General features: G+C 32.1%; 1 protein-coding gene across 7 annotated transcripts in view; it reads right to left on the bottom strand.

Annotated features, from left to right (window-relative positions):
* Positions 1–21,815, bottom strand: part of LOC145290459 (uncharacterized) — a 565,155-nt gene that overhangs the window by 19,590 nt on the left and 523,750 nt on the right. For all 7 annotated transcript variants that reach the window (XR_013869319.1, XM_080136489.1, XM_080136491.1 and 4 more), the window contains 3 exons: positions 18,851–19,015; positions 15,328–16,132; positions 4,810–4,912 (listed from right to left, as the gene is read on the bottom strand). Coding sequence is in view for 6 of the 7 variants with exons in the window: in XM_080136489.1 (XP_079992615.1) it covers positions 4,810–4,912; positions 15,328–16,132; positions 18,851–19,015 (1,073 nt within the window). In the remaining variant the exon portion in view is untranslated. The remainder of the gene's footprint in view (positions 1–4,809; positions 4,913–15,327; positions 16,133–18,850; positions 19,016–21,815) is intronic.

Genomic DNA, 21,815 nt, shown 5'->3' on the forward strand with positions numbered 1-21,815 from the left:
AATGGTGCACTATATGGTGCCAACCAAACAATTGTAACACCTTGAAGATTTGTGGGCAAACAATTTTCTATAAAAGAATGAGATAAAGCCTCATCTATGACAACCATCACTTCATTTAAATTCAATTTCTTAGTCAAATGCTCAAGTGCTTGTACCATGCATTGGATGAAGTCGTCCTTTTTAATACAGCCTTTACATATTTCATAATAGACAACACCCTGACTTCCGTAGAATGTAACACAATGTACAGTTGGTTCCTTAGAATTGGATAGTGACATTCTGCATCATTGACCACGTAAAGATCTACATTCCAGTCTTTTACAGAACGTTTAAATTACTTGATAATAAATAATTTTATGATTTAAGTTTTTTTTTTTTTAATCTTCCTTTTAGATTTATTAGCAGGTGTATTTACACCAAAAGGCATGCCTATAACATTTTTCAGTGTGAAAACAAGCTCCATCAAGATGGTGTTCGATTGTACTTGTAGATACATTCATTGCTATTTCTGGATGTGGGTAGTTTCGTAATTTTTCCAATAAATATTTTGAGGTAACTTGACAATTTTCTTCTAACAGTTTTATTAAATAATCCTTGTGACAAGGCAAAAATGTTCTAGTTCCTTTTTAGTTCCTCCTTGTGGTTTTGTTTTGATGCATCTTTCACCCTCGACAACCCATTTTCTCACTATATTTTCATGACAGCCATTTTCTTTGCTATGGCATGACAATCAAGATTTGGAGATGCTCTCATAAGAAAGCGTTTCTTATATTTGCCTTGTTTCATGTCTTTTTTTACTCCTCGTTTTATCATGATTGTTCATAAAAATATTGTTTATAAAATTGAAAACTTCATTTTAAATTGATTGAAAATTGATTTAAAATTGAGTGCAGGAGTTTTAAATTTAATACACTACTTTTTTAATTTGAATATGTTAGTTTTTAAATTGAGTGCTCTAGTTTTTTAATTTAAGTGCATTATTTTTTTAATTTGATCGACAAAAGGTGTGGATGTGAAATGGGAGACTTACATCAAATCTGTTGATAAGGTCCTGGAAAAAATGTATCCTTCTACTGCTCCAATAAGTACCTGCCTCCTTATACAATCCTCTACATGTATAAGATACTAGCATGGAGACCTAATGTTGCCCAGGATGGTAAGGATAAATGAATGGACCACACTTCCAATAATTTTCTTGTCATTAAAATTGGTGAAATAACACATTTTTCGATCAAATACATTCATTGCTTGCTCTAATCAAGAACCCACCATGGTGCACCAGGAGCAAACTTCACATGCCTCCCCACAGTGATTTAGTCCACGATACATTGTAGTCTACATTGCACTGTAGAGAATCTACTGTTGATTTTATAATATCATTTTCATATAATGACTTGAATTAAAGTTTAAAATGCAAAAGCCAAGTATCATGGTTCAATCATGCTCTAAACAAAAACATTCATTTTCAAATACTTAAATCATTTGTTGACATCTATGCTGATGACACGACCATCTATGGCAACACATCAAAGGCCGTAAATGACAAGTTCTCTCTTCTGATCTTGAGCGCATAGTACAGTAGGGAAAGTGGTGGCTGGTTACTTTTAATGCATCCAAAACCAAGCTTCTATCTTTACATCATCAACGCTCTGATCCCCATCTGTCATCAATTGAAATGAATGGCTCTCGTCTTGGGAGGTTCCATGTTTTGACAAGCTTTTGGGTTTAATCTTTACTCCTGATCTGAAATGGAACACATATATCAGGTCTGTTGCTAAGGACACTGGGAAAATGGTGGGCTCCTTCTACTACTCCAGAAGATATCTCACTACTGATGCAATTCTCTATCTGTATAAAAGCCAAGCATGTCCAAGTATGGAGTACTGCTGCCACATCTGGGCAGGAGCTGCTAAAAACAGCCTATCCTGCCTTGACATAGTACAAAATAGACTTCGTAGCTTAGTGGGGATGCCCTTTTCTCTTCTTTGCAGCCTCTCTCCCACAAGAGACGTTGTGAGCCTGTCTTTTATCGTTATTTCCATGGCAAGTGCTCGTCTAAGCTCCAATCTCTCGTCCCCTCTCACCAATCTGTCACGAGAAACACCCATCTGACTGAAACTACTGTCAATAATTTTCCCCACTCTTTATCTGTGCCTAAATCCAAACGTAGATTCCATGAGCAGAGCTTCTTTCTCAGAAGTGCACGACTGTGAAACTCTCTTCCGTTTGCCTGTTTCCCACCTGACTACAGCTTGGATGTCTTCAAGTCCAACATAAACAAATTCCTTACAAACCAGCCTCTTAAGACACTCTATCAAATCTCCAATACTAATTATTACTACAATACTATCTCATTGATTATTATACACGCAATAACCCTTATCCCTGAGTGGCTTTCGGGCCTTGATAAGTGGTGACCTCCATGTAAAAACAAAAAAAAAACGTCCCTATCTTATTAAACAACCTACTGTTGATTTTTATACTCCGGGTCCTTTTGCTCTTGCAGTGATAAAACTTCTGAATTGCACTTATGTATAAGCCCGTTAACTTTTGTCAAAATTGAAATATTCTTTGTTAAAGAGATTTTTTTTTCATTTATCGATTTTCGATACTTTTTAGAGGTAATCTGATACAAAAATATCTAAGAACACTACTAGACACATAAAGTACGTTTGTATGAAATTTCATAAAAATCGAGCTAGCCGTTTTGGAGTCCATAGGGAACAAACTCTCACTCACTCACACTCTCTCTCTCTCACACACACACACACACACACAAAGTGCCTTTTATATATATAAATAGATATATGTATGGATACATCCTTAGATGAAGTACTGTTGTCATATCTGAGGAAGTGTTACTGTTTTTTTTTTCCCTGCTAGTACAAAATTGTTTTTTTTTTCTTGCTAGTACAAAATTAATGTCAACAAATACTTATTGAGCCGTCCTATTAAGTAATCAAACTCTGCCAATCCCAACCATCGTTCCCAATCGTCTCATTCAGCATCCAACTGACAATGTCATTTACACTTCAGGGCCTTTGACAACTAAATATTTTCGTTTAGTAGCCAAATAGAAAAGTGACTAGCCAAACCCACATGACTTTTAGAATATGACATCTTTGTTCTTGTGACGAGTATGTACATCATAAAGATTTTTCTGTGTGTGTGTGTATTTTTTTAATAAGTGTAATTCTAAATATACAACAAATTTTATGTTGATACTTGAAGGTACAAACATTTTAATTTCTTTGAATATTTTTATAAACAGCCTTCGTTAAAAAAGAAAAATATATATTATTTTATTAAATTTTTGTTGTTTAAATAATTTAACTTTGTTCGTTTCATTAAAAAAAAAAAAGTTGAAAAGATATTTTTTACTCAGCAGTGAGCTTTGGAAGATTATCAGTGAAAGAAAAACACCCGCCAAAGGATAAGCATTTCATTATTTCTAGTCACCAATTTGCAAAATCACTTGCAAATGTTTCGCTCGCAATGTAGAGCCTTGCACTTATTCCTAAGTAGTTTTTGACCTTATTAATTGGTTACAAGTTATTTTATAAAAGTACTATTATTCTTTATTACTTTTTATACTATTACCACTACTACTAACAATAATAAGGATAATATAGAAAAAAAAGTTTTATTATTTTTAATTATACAAGAATCATCGACAGCATATTTGGTTTAAGGTTTGTTTTACGTGTTGGCATGCATTAGACAGCTTTTAGAAATCGACTTTCAAACTAGCCTATCTCTGGCCGGGTCTTTATTTGTCTTTCTCTCACATCCATTCTTATCCCTTTCTCCCATGTTTACCTTGATTATCTCAGGTGGACTGACCCTGCTACCTCAAATGTTCCACATCTACTACACCCAAGAACTTTCATCCATTCTTTCGACATGAACAGACCATCAAAGCTTTCCTGTCTGCATACGTCTCTTTATACTGTTCAGGTTTAGTCTTCTCTGACGTCATCAGATCTAAACCTGTGTTTAAGACTTGCATAACACATCCATCATAATTTCCGTATCATTTCTATCCATGCAACACATGTCCTCAACCTTCACTGACCATGCTTCCCTTCCATATATCATCAAGTTGTTTTAAAACAATTGATTTGAATGTTTTTAAAAAAATAAGTTTCTGAATTTCCAAATTAAATCAATGAATAACTATAGTGGCCTAATGAGTCACAGGTGTAATAGAGTGCATATGGCGGCTATATGCAAATACCGAGCCCTGTGTAAAATGACGTCGTGGTAAGAAAAAAGTAAAAGACCATAAAAAGGGAGAGAGTGCATTTAGAGAGGTAGGTAACGATGTCGCAGCTGTAAAGTGGTAGGAGAATGAGGAAATAAATGTCATCCTTACAAAAAGAAAGGGGTCGAGTTATTACTTGTTCTATGTTCGTTGCGTCATACTCTGCTGCAATGTGTTGGGTCTATGTGTGCAACGTTACACAGGTGCGTCTAGTTATTTTAAATCTATGTTCAATTACTGGTGAATGAATTTAGAAAGAAACAAACTGATCAGAGATATCTAAAATCTACTCAAGTAAAATGAAGTTTCAATTTGTAATTTTTAGACGCTGACAGATTATAATGCATGGCAGCAGAATGAGATTGAACAGTAACAACCAAGATAAGCATAACAGTACAAACATGTAAATAACTTCAATCTATGCTACAAAAAGGTGACAGTGCTGCTCACACAGTGCTAAAAAGCTTTGGCTAAAGGCTATGGATTTAGCGGCAAACATCTATGCAATATATTGTTGCAAGCATCAGACTGTGGGAGCAACCGACCTGTTTTGTTTGAGAAGCACCAGTTTTGAGCGTAAATCATCCAATTGTTCTTGCAGCAAATCAATTTGATTATCGACTTGACCAGTTGAGTTACGAAAATGGACTGAAAAATTCAAAGTCAAAAAATAAGGTGGAATTGAAAAGAAATTTTGAAACTTCTGGAAAAAAAAATCAGTCAAGCAAAAAAGAAAGAAATAGAAAAAAAAAGGAAGAAATAGAAAAAAAGAAATAAATAAAAATGTATAAAGCGATGTAAAATAAAAGAATTGGAGAAATGAAAGGGAAGAAATTAGATTTAAAGTTGAAAAAAATAAAAACAATAAGTAAATTGATGAAGAGAAAAATATAAAAGAATGTAAAACTGAAAATCTGCAGAATAAGGACTGTTCTATCGTCAGGATTTTTCAGTCAGTTTATGTAAAACGCTGAAAGCTGCTGAAACAATGAAAGCACAGCAGTCAACATCATTTACAAAAACCGTTATGGTTGGTTATTTAAATTAAAAAAAAAAAATCTTCATTTGAATCAAAATGATCATAAAAAAAGAAAAAAATCAAATCGTTTTTTTTTTTTGCTATCAATTCTTATTAACAAATTACATTTTTATTCATTAAACTTACCTTACAATGAGTTTTTTTATTTTAATTTTCGTTTTCTTGAAGTTTCGTAAAAATTATTTAATAATTATTACTAATTATTTCAATATTAATTATTACTAATTATTCAATAATAATTGTTGTATTTTCTTCATAACAAAAAGAATATTTTCATTTTTCAACCAATTTTATCTTGAATTTTCCTCATAATAAAAATATATTATTCGCTGAAAAATTGGCCAGCATTGAATAAAAAATACTTTGTTCCACATGTTCCCGTGTTTTATATTAATTGCCCATAAAATCATAACGATAGCACAGTCTTTATTCTGCACAAGTACAAAAAACAAAAAAATGAAAATATAACACAGAAACTCAAAGTTTTAGTTGTCAATTTTATTTTTGTGCAAACAAACATCTCGTATTACGAATAAAATGGAATCCTGGCACTGAAAAAGGTTTTTAATGGACGAAATGCAACGTTTGGTGTATAAATACCGTTAATACTTCTGATTTGCTTTTCAATTAATGTCAGTTAAATATTCTACTAATGATCGATGTTGATATGAAATTGCATTAAAGAAATAAGAATGTTTTATCATTTATTATATACTAGCTGTATATACCCGGCGCTGCTAGGCCGAAACAAATTGCTTGACAGAAAGTTTAATCGCATACTATTTAAGATATGTTGACTATCCTAACTCTTAATCATGTTACCATCTTCCTAAAGGTAGATAACATGTTAAATTTATGGACACATAAAACACACCAATGTTCATCTATGAAAATCAAACCGTGAAGGGGAAATTACTCTCATAATTTAAATAAAGCTTACTTCCGTTTTTAAATGCTACTGACGTCGACTTTAGCAAATAGTTAAAAATAAATCAACTTTAAATAATATTTCTAAATGCAATTAAACCAATTCTATTGCTAGAAACCATTAATAACATAGAGCTAATTATGAAAATAGATTTTCTTTAATGTAATATGTAAATTAAGTAACTTCTTTAATGTAGATTTCCTTTGAATAAATAGTATATACAGAGCAGATGGAATAAAAGTGTGTAAAAGTCTGTTTTCTTCATGAAAATTAATTTAACCCTGTACCTCTTGTATATATTAATCAAACTGTGAACAGACACAGGCATACGACTTTATAATAGATTAGCAATATTAACTCTGCATTGTCTATGAAAATATCTTGCGCGTTCAAAATAATTCACAATATGAGGTATACAATTTTTACCTTAAAAGAAAAGTTATGACATTTGCAATATGAGGTCAAGTAATAAAAAAAATGTTAGCACTGTTTGTTGGCAGCTATAAAACTAGCAGGCCACCCGGCGTGTACCGGTCATAAAATATGCATAAATATTATATTTTAATTGAAGCAGATTTCGTATATATTATTATAGAGCCAATTCTTTATTGATTATTATATTGTATCTAATATATAGTAATGGTTTCAAAGGTTTAAAAAATATATATATATACTTAAAATACTATCAGCTAGAATCTAAATGAAAATATCTGTAAGCATTTATACCGTGTCCATATGCATCGAAATCTTTGTGAGATAATGCTGTAAAAAGTATACATGTGCATTTGCTCATGTTTAGAAATAACACGTTTAGTCGACTTGCCAAGATCAATGTGTTTTTTTTTTGGGGGGGGGGTCAACTTTGACCCCTCAACAGTAATTTTTACCAGCTAAAAACCTAAATAATCCCCCCCCCCACAGGTCTAAATCCCTTATATATTAAGTTTCAATTCTATCTGCCAAAAAATTGACAAGGGAGTTTGGGAGAGACTTTCCATACATACACGATCAAGCAGTGGCGGCTCGTGCATGGAGCTGTGGGACTGCAGCACCCCATGTTATTTCTACACAATATTAATGATAAAATTAAAAATAATACGTTTGTTTATTATTATTATTTTATTTTTTCTATGTGTACATTATAAAATCATTAACTTTAATGTCGGTACCTCCAAATTCATATAATAACAAAAATAAAACTTGCTTGGAGCTGTGAAATTCACAGTTACACTTTCTTAATGAAATTCTCTTGTACGCATGCGTGGATTAGACGCTTTAGGCAGCCGATGAAAGCCGCTTGAAGAACTGTCGCTTGGCACAACTCCGTGTCGTGAAATTTGTTGTTTGCTTAGAGTGTGCGCCTGTATAGATATGATAACATTGTTATGGAAAAAAAAGGAGGTTTACTTATATTTTTTAAAATTATTATTAAAATCTGCACATAACGTGTTCTTGTACATAAAATATTGTGCTATTTTTTTTTAAATACGCACACTTTTAGCGTTGCGATTTAAGTCAGTAGCAGACGGAAATATATAATATGCAGAAACTGTTTATTTTTATTTATTAAAAGTATTCGGGAATTTAGCAGTGAAGCTAACACGCGGCCAAGGGTAAAAACCAAATATACAATAAATAAATCTTACCATAAAAATAAAGTTACTTTTCCATCTACCTGCCTTTTTGTTTGTTTCTTTAAAGTAGTTTTAAATGCTATTTATTTTGCAACAACTAAACTTTACAAAAAAAACTGTTTACATTTTTTCCTAGAAGCAAAAAAGCGAAGAAACAGTTTACGTTGAAAATATATTTTAGTTAGAAATCTTTTTAACGTGTATGTTTTAGATATAAAAAAATTAGCATTTATTTGCCCCCGACAAGGACAATGTTAGAAGTTTTACACTTTGAAAAATGGATTTTTTACACAAGATTTTTTAATTAAAATGTGTTTGTAAGTAAAAAAAAAACAGTTTTTTTTTTATAATTATGCATTTTTAAACTTTACATTGAATATTTTAGTAGATGGGTCAGATAATACGCATTAAAAAAAGTAATTAGAAATCCTTCTGGACTGAGACAATTTTAATTTTTTGTTTTTTGGGGAAGAAAGCTACATTAAAATTCGATGTTTTATAATGCTTATACATGACATCCTATTTTCTTATAATAAATCTCCACTTTATGTCGATCTTTACCGGCATGGGAAGGTCAGTAAATAGCCAAGTTTGTTCTTTTTATATAAAAAGCAAGTTGTTAAAAGATTTGTAAATAAAATTTTGTATCTTTAAATATTTTTGTTTGTTTGCTCACTATATAAAAATGTAAACTTTTTTATTTTGCATTTTATTTACAAATACGTTTTGTTATAAATACATCTTTAAAAATAAATTTTGTAAATAAAACTGTTATTAAATAAAACGCTATTTTCAAATAGTAAACTCCTAAATTAACCCTCGTAGGGAGGCAGGTAAATTTCAAAGTTTTTCTTTTTTGTTTTTATAAAAAATAAGTTATTTTTAAAAAAATTTTTCGTTTGTTTGCAAAAAAAAAAAAAAAAAAAAAAAAAAACCCTCCGCAAACTTTTATTTAATCTGAAAAGGAATAAATATATATATTATTTTTATTCTGTAAAGTGTACATAATTTTAAAAAATCTTTTTAATAAAAAAGTTTTTGCGTATTATCCATTTCTGATTGATTATTTGTCTTTGTTATATATTTGAATATTTATTTGAATTTTTGTTTATTATTTGATTAAATATTTATTTATATATTCGAATTCCTTTACACGATATTAAAAAAATACGTAAAATTTTTGAAGCAGCACCCCCACTAATCTCAGGCATGAGCCGCCACTGCGATCAAGGTCACTATATATATATATGTATGTATACTAACTGGCCGGTCGGCGTTCCGGTCGTATAATATGGTTAATCATATTTTAATTTATGCAGATTATTATGTATATATTATTATAGAATCAATCCTCCGTGAAAAACTTTAATAGGTTTTCATCCAGAAAAAAATAGCTTCTAAGGAGTCAAAATTGAAAAATTGGTATGTGGGAGTCGTTGGATTTTTTATGTTTGCTGTTTCACATGCGTGAATTGTTCATATTACAGATTCCTTATGTTACGTATAAGTCGGTTTGAAAATAATTTTATAAAGAGCATGTCACGCTGGCCGAATGGTTATCGTACTTGACTCCCAGTCTTTAGGTTTTGGTTTCAATCTCAGCTTGAGTATTGGTTTTTACTTGCAAGAAGTGAATTGTTTAGAAAAAACAATGCTCGCATGCACGTGTTTCAGTTTCTTTCTGTTTTTTTTTTTTAAATTTCATTTTCTTTTTTTAAAGGAATTTAACGTTACGTTTAATAGCTATGGTATTTCTGTTTATAATAAATAAGAATTCTGCATTAATTTAAATATAATATTTATGCATATTTTATGACTGGGCAACATCGGGCTGCTTGCTAGTATAGGGTATTCAGACATGTGAAAAACTTTTTAATCGGGTTTCATCCAGAAAAAGGGCTCTTGAGGAGTCAAAATTAAATATTAGTACCTAGAGGTTATCGAATTATCTGTTTGATAACATGACAACTTATGTTAAGAATAAGTACGTCTGAAAACACTTTTTAAAAGAACGTGGCAAGCTGGTACAATGGTTATCATACTTGATTTACTGTCTTTAGGTTTTGGTTTCGATCTCAGCTCGTTTAGAAAAAAAAACATACTCGCATATACATGTCTCAGTTTCTTTCCGTTTTTGTTTACTTTATTTATTTATTTATTTTTTACTATTTAACGTTACGGTATGTTTGTTTACTTCATTTATTTTTTTTTTTTTTACTATTTAACGTTACGGTATGTTTGTTTATTTATTTATTTATTTTTTTACTATTTAACGTTACGGTATGTTTGTTTATTTATTTATTTTTTTTTTTACTATTTAACGTTACGGTATGTTTGTTTACTTTATTTTTTTTTTTTTACTATTTAACGTTACGGTATGTTTGTTTATTTATTTATTTTTTTTTTACTATTTAACGTTACGGTATGTTTGTTTACTTCATTTATTTGTTTTTTTTTTTACTATTTAACGTTACGGTATGTTTGTTTACGATAAATAAGAAATCTGCATTAATTAAAATATGATATTTATGCGTGTTTTACGACCAGGCAATGCCGGGTGACCTTCTAGTATTATTAGTATTATATGAAAGGAACTCTGTGTGTGTGAATTCGTTCCTTATGGACTCCGAAACGACTGGGCAGACGTTTATGAAATTTCACAAAAATGTACTTTATGTATCTGGCAGTGATTTTTGATAGGTTTTGTATTGAAATATCTTCGATAAGTATCGACAATCGAAAAAATCTGAAAGAAGGAATGGGTGATTTTGACCTAAGTTAATGCCTTATAAAAGCTAACATTACAAGTGTATTTGAGAAATTTTATTTTCACACAAGCAGAAAGACCTGGCATATAAAATCAGCAGTAGGTTCTTTGATATGACAGGATTGTATTCAAAATGTTTCTGTTGAACCATGATACTTGACTTTTTTATTTTAAACCTTAATTCAAGCCACTATCACTGCATAAGCAGAAAGGCCAGGCATATAAAATCAACAGTAGGTTCTTTGATATGACGGGGAGGGGGGGGCTTTGAAATGAATGGTTCTGTTTAGAGCACAATTGAAACGTCATACCTGACTTTTACATTTCAAACTTTAATTAAAGCCATTATATATAAAAATAATTTTTTTTTAATCAACAGTAGGTTCTCAACAGTGCAATGTAGACTAAAATGTATTTTGGATTAAGTCACTGCAAGGAGGCATGTGAAGCTTCCTCCCGGTTCACCATGATGGATCTCTAACTAGAGCAGGCAATAATCAATTGATTTTAAAAAGTGGGTGATTTAACTGATTTCGATTACAATAAAATATGGGAGTGTGAAACATTCGTTGATCATCATTTGATCCTGGGCCACGTCGGTTTTCTTTGCTAGTGTATATATATATATATATATATATATATATATATATATATATATATATATATATATATAACTACTTAATTTACTCACATAAAATTAATATACAAAAGTATAGATTTATGCGTAAACTTAAAGTATTTACTTCAAAAGTGCTCAATACGTAAGGTAGAGCTAGTTAGTAATTTATAAAATATATATGGCGATTAAGCTACACTGAATATTCCGCGTTTCATCCACTCTAGGACTCCTCAGGCTTATGCGCATAAGCCTGAGGAATATTCAGTGTAGCTTAATCGCCATATATATTTTATAAATTACTAACTATATATATATATATATATATATAAAAACCATGATGGGTGTTCCAAAGGTAATTATTTTTTTTACTCCACCTAAATGGATCAGAGGGGGTTCCTAATTGCATTGTTATGATGACTGAACTTATGCATTCATGACTTGAAGCACCCATCTCTCTGTTGCAGATATTGCTGCTGTATGAGATTCTAAGGAAGCACGCTCTGTTATGGACGTGTGTCAGAAGCAGAGATGCATCATTGAATTCCTGGAAAAAGTACAGTGTGAATGGTAGTGACTATGTAGGAAAATAAATTCTGGGACATTAAAGATCACTCGTTTTAATGGTACTACTCCCGTTTTCCTAGCTTTTTCAACTTCAGAAGTTGCTATCCAAGATTCAATTCTGTTCACTGTTATGAGTCTTGTTCATTTTGATTCTCCCTATGAATCGTATGTGACTTGTATCTATCACTTTTTTCCTCCATTATTTCATTAGTCTTCAGATATTTTTTAAAATTTGGTTGATAAGTTCTTCCCAAAATTCTTCCTAAAATTACAGAACCATGTATGCAAAAAATTTACATGGCCAGATATTTTTCAATAAAACTTTGGTTTGTTCCAGCAAATTAAAAAAGCCTCAAAATTATCTTTTTTTTTTCTTTATTTAAATATCTAAGATTTTCTGCATCAGTTTCTGTTCAAAAACGTAGAATCAATAATAGATTTACATGAAAAAGACAAAAAGAAAAAAAAAACACTGATAATCACTGAGAAAACATTGAAGGACTGAACAGTGTAAATTAATAAACAATCACACTTTTTCATGAATATCTAAAAGTGCATTCATTATTTCCAAATCTAAAGTTGATTTTTGACTGTTTATATTATTCAAAGAGGAATAATTGCAAGGGAGACAACTCTTGTTTAACTTGTTCTGTTTTAGCCGCATTCAAACTGATGCTGCATGAAAAATATAAATCAAAACTTAAAACATGAGTACCCTACATATTGTGCAATTGAAAACAGTTGTTTAGATTATGTCAAGGCGATCCTTAATGCGTATAAGTATAGCTTTGGATTATGTATAAGCGCGGCACTAATTGCAATCCAATATATTTTCCTTCTTTCAATGTAGGACAATTCGGATTATTTTTATCTCTGAAAACACACACACACACACACACACAATGCAAGAAATGATACAGTCTAATATATATAAAGTAATGCAAACTTTTCTATAGGTTTATTTGTGCATTATAGTCTTACGTCGTACAACCTCACTTATAATCAACTGCTGCAAAATGTTCTTTAAAACATTTATTGTAATTAATTTTACTTAAAGCCTACTTTATCCAGATCGATATTATGTTTCTGTTTAATGAAAAAAAAAAAAAAACTAGGAGTTAATATTTTACACAAATAAGTACTCTGACTACTTCTATTTACACACCGGGAACATTTTTCATATGGATGCCATTTTGGTTCTCTGCAGAAAATTGCATCACTTTTGAAATCAGTGAAAAAATAATGCATTTTTTAATTTATTTTTTATTTTTAATATAACATTTGTAATCAATAAAGTTAAAGAAATTTAGAATTTGAACAATAATTATTTTGAACAGTGGCACACAATATAATAAAAATAACATCTGGAAAGTCTTATTCTAACCAACGTTAATGATAGTTTTATTTTATTTCTCCCTTTTAAAAAAAATGTAATCTTTTTTCACATTTTTCTCTTTATGTAATTTCTTATAAAAATAACCATTCCTTTTGACAACTTAAAATGAAATAATTTATCTTTTGAATATATCATTAACCATCATTTTGTTTTTCTGTAGAAATTACCCAAACATTAGTTAAATTATATTTTAGTCACAGATTTTACTAAAACAATGATTCAATAAAAATTAACCTATAGCAAGTTTCATCAAAAACTTGAAATGCCAAAATGAAAACTAGGCTATAATCTTCTAAACTGGTCTTGTGTCTAACTTTACTGCAGTGTAAGGCGATAAACAAATCAAATACCAGCATACAAGATATCTCTAGTTTAAGTAGCAGATACGATTGTTCCATTGTCATGGCTCTGCAAGTTTTCCAGTCTTACGCAGAATGAAACCGTTTAACTTTTGGTGGACCGTTATTTGTATTTTATTTATTTCAGTCACCCAAATTATTTATAGCTAAATGCGTTTTCGAATTAATTCCAAACAATATGTACTTAAACCATGTTTTAGTAAAACCGAGGATAACATTAAAAACAGCAATTTATTACAATTTCTCCTGAATATAACTAAGAGTTGAACACTAAAAAAAAAATAATCAAGTACCAGACAACAAGTGGAGTTTGTGGAAAATTTTTATTTACTTTACACTCTGATTTGTGAAAGTTTAATAGCATTCTGGGAAAGGTAATCAACAGATATAATGGACACTGAATGCTATATTCAACGAAATTAGACATAACCTAGGTTAAAAAAAATTAAAATTATTCACTTAAGGGAAAATTACCTTATGACAACTATCCTCACCATTAAGTCTCACTCATCCTAATGTTGATGGTTTTGAGTATTGTCAGAATGTAATTCTTTACTTATAATTGCATGCCATGTATGTAGTGCACATACGCACTATGCGTTCCTTATCCTATTAAAGTACTTAATATCTTTTAAAGTGCATATCTAGAAATGTATATATATTATATATACTTCAGCATCTCATAAGTGTTTTATGATATTCTTGCAATTATCTGGTAGGAATGGGGAAATAAGTCTTCATAGTTTTTTTTTTTTAAATGGACCAAAGTGAAATGGTTTAGTACATGCACACACATGTATACATCGGTCTAAGCACTGCGGCTAGTGATATTGTCAATTACTATCAGCGAAATGTAAAGCTCTTTGTAAATAAACAAATGGAGCACTATCTAGTAGTTGACAATGTTTATATAAAAGCATTGATATCCTATGCCAACAGCACCCATCCTACAATAAACTAATTATTTACTAGATGGTTGTTAGATTCAATCCTGGCTTGGGCAGGTGCTAATCTAGCAGCACTGAAGAGTTGGTACAATGAAACAGTTTGTAGATGCATGCATATATATATATATATATATATATATATATATATATATATATATATATATATATATACACACACACACAGTAGAACCACCGGATACGGTGGCCCTAGGTTACGTTTTCTTCAGGTTATGATGTGGAATACAATGCTTTTCAGGCCCCTGGTTACGGTATTTGCCCTTACAGCTTACAATGTTATTTATAATGGTATTTGTTATATACATGTGTATTATATACGGTACTGTATTTTTTTATAATTTTCTAATACTGTATCCAGGGGTTCTACTGTACACATACACACACACGTATATATATACACCTCTATACATAGTACATGGTCATCAATCAATCCTTCCATATATACATACACCTGAATATGTATGTTTGTACATATACATCATTTTTACAATTCCAAGTCAACCCATTACAACATTACACCGGGTTTCATGTCCCCAAAGGACAATCGTCAAGTATGTAACGTTGTGATGTGTGGAGCGAGTTGTAATTTTAAAAATTGTATCAGCTTTGTCTAGCACTCTTTAATTAACCATTTAAATAGAATTTTATCGGTTTTTGAAACAAATTTTCTATTCTGTTTATGAACTTTGTAAATAAATATATAAATATATATATATATATATATATATTTATATATATATATATATATATATATATTTCTATATGAGTGTGTTAATGCATTGTTTCACTTACCAGTTGCAAACCCATTAGGAGCCAAGTTTTTAGGCGGTGAATGTGAACTATTAGTTTGTGAGCATGAAGAAAGCAGAGAATCTTCTTCCATGTCCCAAGAGTATTTGCTCAAAAAGTTAGCAGACCTTGAGGTCGTAACACACGGCCTCTGGTTTGGTGAGTTCATCAGGGCCCCAACTGAGTGCCGTGTGTTGCCATTTTGGTTTCCCTCTGGCTTGGAATGCATGTCTGTATGCTGCTGCTCTTCAAGCATGATAATTTTGGTTTTAACATTCCACGACTCCATCAAAGCCTCAATGTCCTTTTCAGAGAGAAGCTCACTACTGCGATATTGCGGATTCCAGGAGTATAATGGGTCAACATTCTCACTGGTGTCTGTACTCGAAGACTTCTCTGGGGTCGTGAATGAGGAAATCCGAGTGCTGATATTCTGATCGCTTGTGGAAGAGTCTGTACTATAATGTTCTTGAATGTCGTGTAAGTGCCTTGAGAGTTGATCAGCAGAAATGCCTGATGCCTCAGCAGACAGTAGGTTGCTGCCACAGCTATCAGACAGCTCGGATTTACCGTTTTGTGGAATCAGGTTATTGTTATCATTAACCGTTTCAGGTTCTTCTGGAACCGACGTCTGTTCAGTACTGTTAATTCTGTTCTTTTCTATAATTTGAGCAGCTTTTGCCGTTTCTTCTGATTCTGTGGATGTTTCTTTCTGATCTTGGAGTTCAGTAAGATCGTCAGCATCGTTTTCTAATTCTTCATCAAAGACTGAATCTTGGTAAACATTCCGTTCACAGCTTTCATAATTCTAAAAATACAAAAAAAAAAAAAAAATGAGAAGTGTCTTTTCAATGATTTACATTCTGTCATTATTGGAGAAAAAATGTTTTAATATCGAATTTGATTTTAAAAAGCATTTCTTATATTTTCAATTCTATGATTCTTTTCAATGTGGAAATATTGGATCTGTGACCTTACACACCTCACCACTGTGCTCTGTAGGCATTACCATCTTTATTTGACACTGGGAGAGATCAGCTATCACCGGCATCCGTCGTTAGAGCTCGATAAAGAAGAAATAAAATGTCTATATCTCATTTAGGAAGATCAGAGTAGACCGAAATATTTGATTTATTTTGATCCATTCATCTTTTAGTGTCGAATTTTCTTTTAAAAACGATTTCTTATATTTTCTTATATTTGAAGTCATTAATGGATACATGCAACCTATAATACTTTTAAGTAGTTTTTTTTTACTATTTAAAGGGAACTAACTTCGTATTCGGTTACTTCTCTTGCAAAGAAACGTGTTTAAGATTGATTGGCCAGAGTTATCTACCTTATGATTTAGACCTGAGAATAATAAACTGGAATTTAAACAAAGAAATTATCAACTTCAGCTTAGCAAATATTCTCCTTTTCAAAGTGATTTCTTTCTGTTGTAAAATGCTTGATAGAATATTTATTAATTTACATAGAACGTTTTCATCCATTTTATGTCTTCATATTTATGTATTACCATTCACAAACCATTTCATAACATGGACAGAAACGCTTATGTTCATCCAAGAAAAAATTCTCTCAACAAATGACTCTTAGCTCAGTCAGTTAAAGATAATATTTTGACTATTATAGAGAAACCCTTTTGTTGACTTGGGTTCAAATCCTGTCAAACCCCTCACAAAAAAATGCGATGAATATTTTCTGATAAAAAAATAAGCAGTGAATAAAACACAAAGCTGAGGTATGTATTAACTAAAAGCAAAAAGTGAGGTTTATATAATTTATACGTCACTTTAATGATGCCATTGGCTTTTATCTTTAGTAATGCTCAGTGCGTCAATGTGGAGAAAGAGAAAGATAATTGTTTCTGATAGCAGCAAAAATGACACTGAAGAAAATATAGCCTGCTTCTTCTGATTGGTCATCGACAAGGCTCATTATCCAATCAAAGAAGTTGTTGCATAAACCATTATCAAGAGTTTCTGAATTTTTGAGATGAGGATTGATAAATCATATTTGAATTCTTTGGATTACTGTTCTAATAATGAGTGTTATTCTCATAAGGTTTCAGCCTATGTAACTTCCAATCAGGTTTTTCTTGTCGAATTTGTGAATCTTTCTGTTGAACTTGGACGACACTCAAAATATAATTATGAATTATTTAGGACTTCTACCCAGAACGAGAGCCTATTACTCCCCATGAATTAAACAAAGAGTTCCATTCAGAATTTGTGCAGATTATAGAGTTCCACAGAAACGGTCCCGAGTGCAACAAGATACACCTAAAAAAGATATGTTAGAACATTGAGAAAATAACACTGAAGATGGGAACAAGAGTCTGAAGAATCCAAATAATACTCATTATAAAGAGGTCATCTATTTGTTTTAATGTAGAAATACTTATACAGTTTTCTGTTCATTCAGTTTTTAAATTGCTGGTGGTAAATTACAAAAACAAATTTTGACTATACGTTTGGAAAAAAAATGTAAATACATTTTTCTTAATGGAAAAGATTATTAGTCTGAGTCGTTTCTCTGCCTTTTTTTGTGTGTTAATATCGAAAGATGTATTTCTAATGTACATATAAGTTTTTAATAACAGATTGACAAATCTGATGGCGGTGTGATGGGATTAATTGGTGGCATGTAGAAAACTGTGTTGCTATACCACTCGTTTGCTGTCATTTTTAACTCTTTTCCTATCTCTTTTTATGTGACCTACATGACGATTCTGATCGATCGGCATTGTTTCGCAGGAATGTGGTCACTTGCTTTGACGTCATCTATCGGGCTCTCCTAGATTTGGAACTGACTTTTTTGTTTGCCATCCTTGACCACATGAAGATTCTGCATGTGACACTTGGTCACGTTTTCTGGCCAAATTTATTTTTTCCCCTCCTACCGGGGGTCTGCTATGCAACAAACACTATTTTATTGGAAGAAAACTCGAGTTAGATTATTTTGTGTTAATTTTTCACCACAATGAAAACGTTTACTCTTAACATAACCAGTAGCAACTCTTCTTTTTGTCTTCTCTAACGAACAACAAAATTACATGTGAATCAGGTGAAGTCAAAAAACCAAAAGACGTTTGTTGAACAGAAAATCCACTTTGTATTATACCACATCAGTCTTTAAACAGTACCTACATTTGCATACTCTTATTATTCTTGTATAAGAAGGGTTCGAGGTTCACATACTTTTGCTTCCCTGCAGCAGGCACATGCAAACCGTGTCCCCATACTTCTATACTTCTCAATACCGTTTACACAAATATTTTGTATAAAAATACTCATTTGTATTTTGATGATAGAAATATATTTTAAGTATATATAAATAATTTTCAATGTCTTTAAAAGAATATTCTAAGAATAAATTGAAAATTTTGTTTACATTTTTGGAGTATGAGTGACGTCAAATGCAGTGTTACACTAAATCTGTTCCTTTTAGAGGCCGACAGAACTGGTAGTGTGGAATCTAAATTTGGTCCAGAATAAGAAACAATTATTGAATATTTACGTACACTTTCATGAGGCTGTGAGTATCTGATACTCGATTGCCTGCTTATTGAAATGTCTGAGTAAGGCTGTTCATCGAAATATTTATCCAGACCCTCTGGGATCTCTTCAGTTGCTGTCTCTTCCATCAGCACGGACAGCCAATTTGCCATATCCATCTCATTCAAAGCCTACAAAAGACGAAAAAAAAGAAAGTATGTTATAGTTAAAAAAAAATAATAGAACAAAGAAATTGGAATATTTAATTAGTAAGTGCGATAGATATCATCTAATGTGAGCGTCTGGGTTCCTTTTCTTTGGTATGATTATGCTTGTATGCTTATAAAAGAAGAAATGAGACAACAAAAACAATTTCAACTTTAATTATAAACCTTTGTCTGAGGTCATCAAACCATAGCTTATCTTTACGTTTCACATTATATATCCAATGAGTCACCACTGATGAAAGTTTGGAGGATGTCACCTGCGGATAAGGGTTAAAGAGGTTATCAGTTCTACACAGATTGGAAACTGAGTGAAAGAGGAATTGACTATTTGAGAGGACTTTTTTAACAAGTATTTGTTTACATTAGATTTGAAGAAGATCATATTTTAATCAGTTGGATAGCAGCTTTGTGGTATTTGGTTTTATAAATATTTTAAGAAACTTTGTTCATAGAAGTTCTAGTTGGTTTTTGATATAAATAAAGAGGAAAGTTCGTTGTTGTTACTAGGAAAGTTCTTGGTGTAAATTTTTTTTTTTTTTTTTTTTACAAAGAGTCACCACTTATCAAGGCCCAGAGGCTACTCAAGGATAAGGGTTAACAATAATCATTGGTAGTAGAAATTTGGTAAATAAGATTACTTAAGGGGATAGCTTATCAAGAGCTTGCTTACATTGGACTTGAAGATGACCACATTGTAGTCAGTCAGAAAGCAAACGGAGCAGAGTGATGTTCTAAGAAAGCTTTGTTTATGGAATCTACGTTTAGGTTTAGACACAGATAAAGAGTGGGGGAAATTATTGACAGTGGTTTCAGATAGACGAGTGTTTTTCGTGAAAGTTTGGCGGGGGGGGGGGAACCATAACTTGGGGCTCAGACGAGCACTTGCCATGAAAATAACGATAAAGCAGAGACAGGCTCGCAACGTCTCTTCTATGGGAAAGAGGTTGCATGGAATTCTCCCACAGAAGAGACGTTGCGCGCCTATATTTATTTTATCGTTACTTCCATGGCAGGTGCTCGTCTGAGCTCCAATCTCTGGTACCCTCTCGCCAATCTTTCACGATGAACACCCGTCTAGCTGAAACCACTGTCAATAATTTTTCCCACTCTTTATCTGTGCCTAAATCAAAACGTACATTCCATGAACAAAGCTTCTTTCTTAGAACTATACGCCTGTGGAACTCTCTACCGCTTACATGTTTCCCTCCTGACTTCAACATGGATGTCTTCAAGTCCAACATAAACAAATTCCTGATGAACCGCCCCCTTAAGTAATGACATTTTATCAAATCTCCAATACTAATGAATACTGCAACACTATCCCATTGATTACTGTAAACAAAATAACCATTATTCCCGAGTGGCTTCTGGGCCTTGATAAGTGGTGACCTCCATGTAAAAGAGAAAAGGGCATCCTCCCTTAGGCTAGAAAGTCTATTTTGAACTCTGTGAAGGCAGGATAAGATGGGTTTAATCATATATTTTTTCTGAAGACTTTTCATGATGGAGTTTTGGAATTTGTGAAATAGGTTGACAGATTTGGTTAGAGCAGGGCAGAGAAAGAAACAAAGAAATATTTTTGTTTGTAGCCCATAAGGTAAAGCCGTGACAATTACTCATTAATATAGCATCGAGAAGCCCCACAAAGAACTACTATATGATCCAGAATCCATTCACTAAATGCCAATATACAGCTCCAGTACTTTGCACCTGCTAATAGAATGACCTCCTTAATGGTTAATTCAAGGACTATCAAGTGGATAACGTCAGCCCAGTTAAAATGTTTTCCTCCAGCACCCTTATTCGTGACATGGTTACAAGGATAGACATAGAAACAGAAAATTTCCGACATCTCAGGCAATTGCTCAAGCAAAAATACTGCCGACCTAGCATACAACTTTTTTTTTTTTTTTTTTACATGGAGGTCACCTCTTATCAAGGCCCGGAAGCCACTCGGGGATAAGGGTTACAACTTTTTCTTCTCCTTTTGTCAGAAAAATCACATTCTAAATGTTTTACATGGAGAGACCAGTGAACGGCGCTCAGTCATGCACATTTTGAACGTGACAATACAGTAGGGAGAGTCTAGGAACATCTCTTGCACGTGGAAGAGACTGGGGGAAGGAGAAGATATTATATCCTACTTGATTGTGAAGTTGGTTTGCATCCCAGGCAGCACCTCCTTAGATATGACAACAGTACTCTATTTTATATCTGGCTCTTAAAGAGGTAGAGGATTGTATTGAGAGTGAAGTACTTTCCGAGTTGGTAAAATGATCCATCCATTTTTCCAGTGATCTTAGCAACACATTTTATGTAAATCTTACAGTTCAGGTCGAGTAAAAGACAATTCTCAGAGTTTATCAAAGAAGACTTCCTTAAAGATAGCTATTCATTTCAACTGGGGGAAAAATGAGGATCAGAGAGTTGGTAAAGAAACAAGAGAGGTTTAGTTTTAGGTGTTAACAGTAACAAGTCATTTTTTATCTCTATTGCACCACATACTCTAAGTAAAGACAGAGAGTCAGATAGATTCTGATCAATGCTCATCAAAGTGCTGCCATAAATAGTTGTTGCCTTTACAAATGTCAATGAATGATCTCTGAAGACGGTTATAAAGATCAATTATGAAGATTGTTATTCCCAGAACGAATTCTTGTGCCGACATTGAGCTTCAGATTCTGCCCATCAACAACTACCTTTTTAAAACCGATTGAAAGAAAGGATTTAATGATTGAGAGGACATTTCCATATATTTCACAAC

This window comes from Euprymna scolopes, chromosome 2, assembly GCF_053919585.1.
Source record: "Euprymna scolopes isolate OS-2025 chromosome 2, ASM5391958v1, whole genome shotgun sequence".
Taxonomy (NCBI): domain Eukaryota; kingdom Metazoa; phylum Mollusca; class Cephalopoda; order Sepiida; family Sepiolidae; genus Euprymna; species Euprymna scolopes.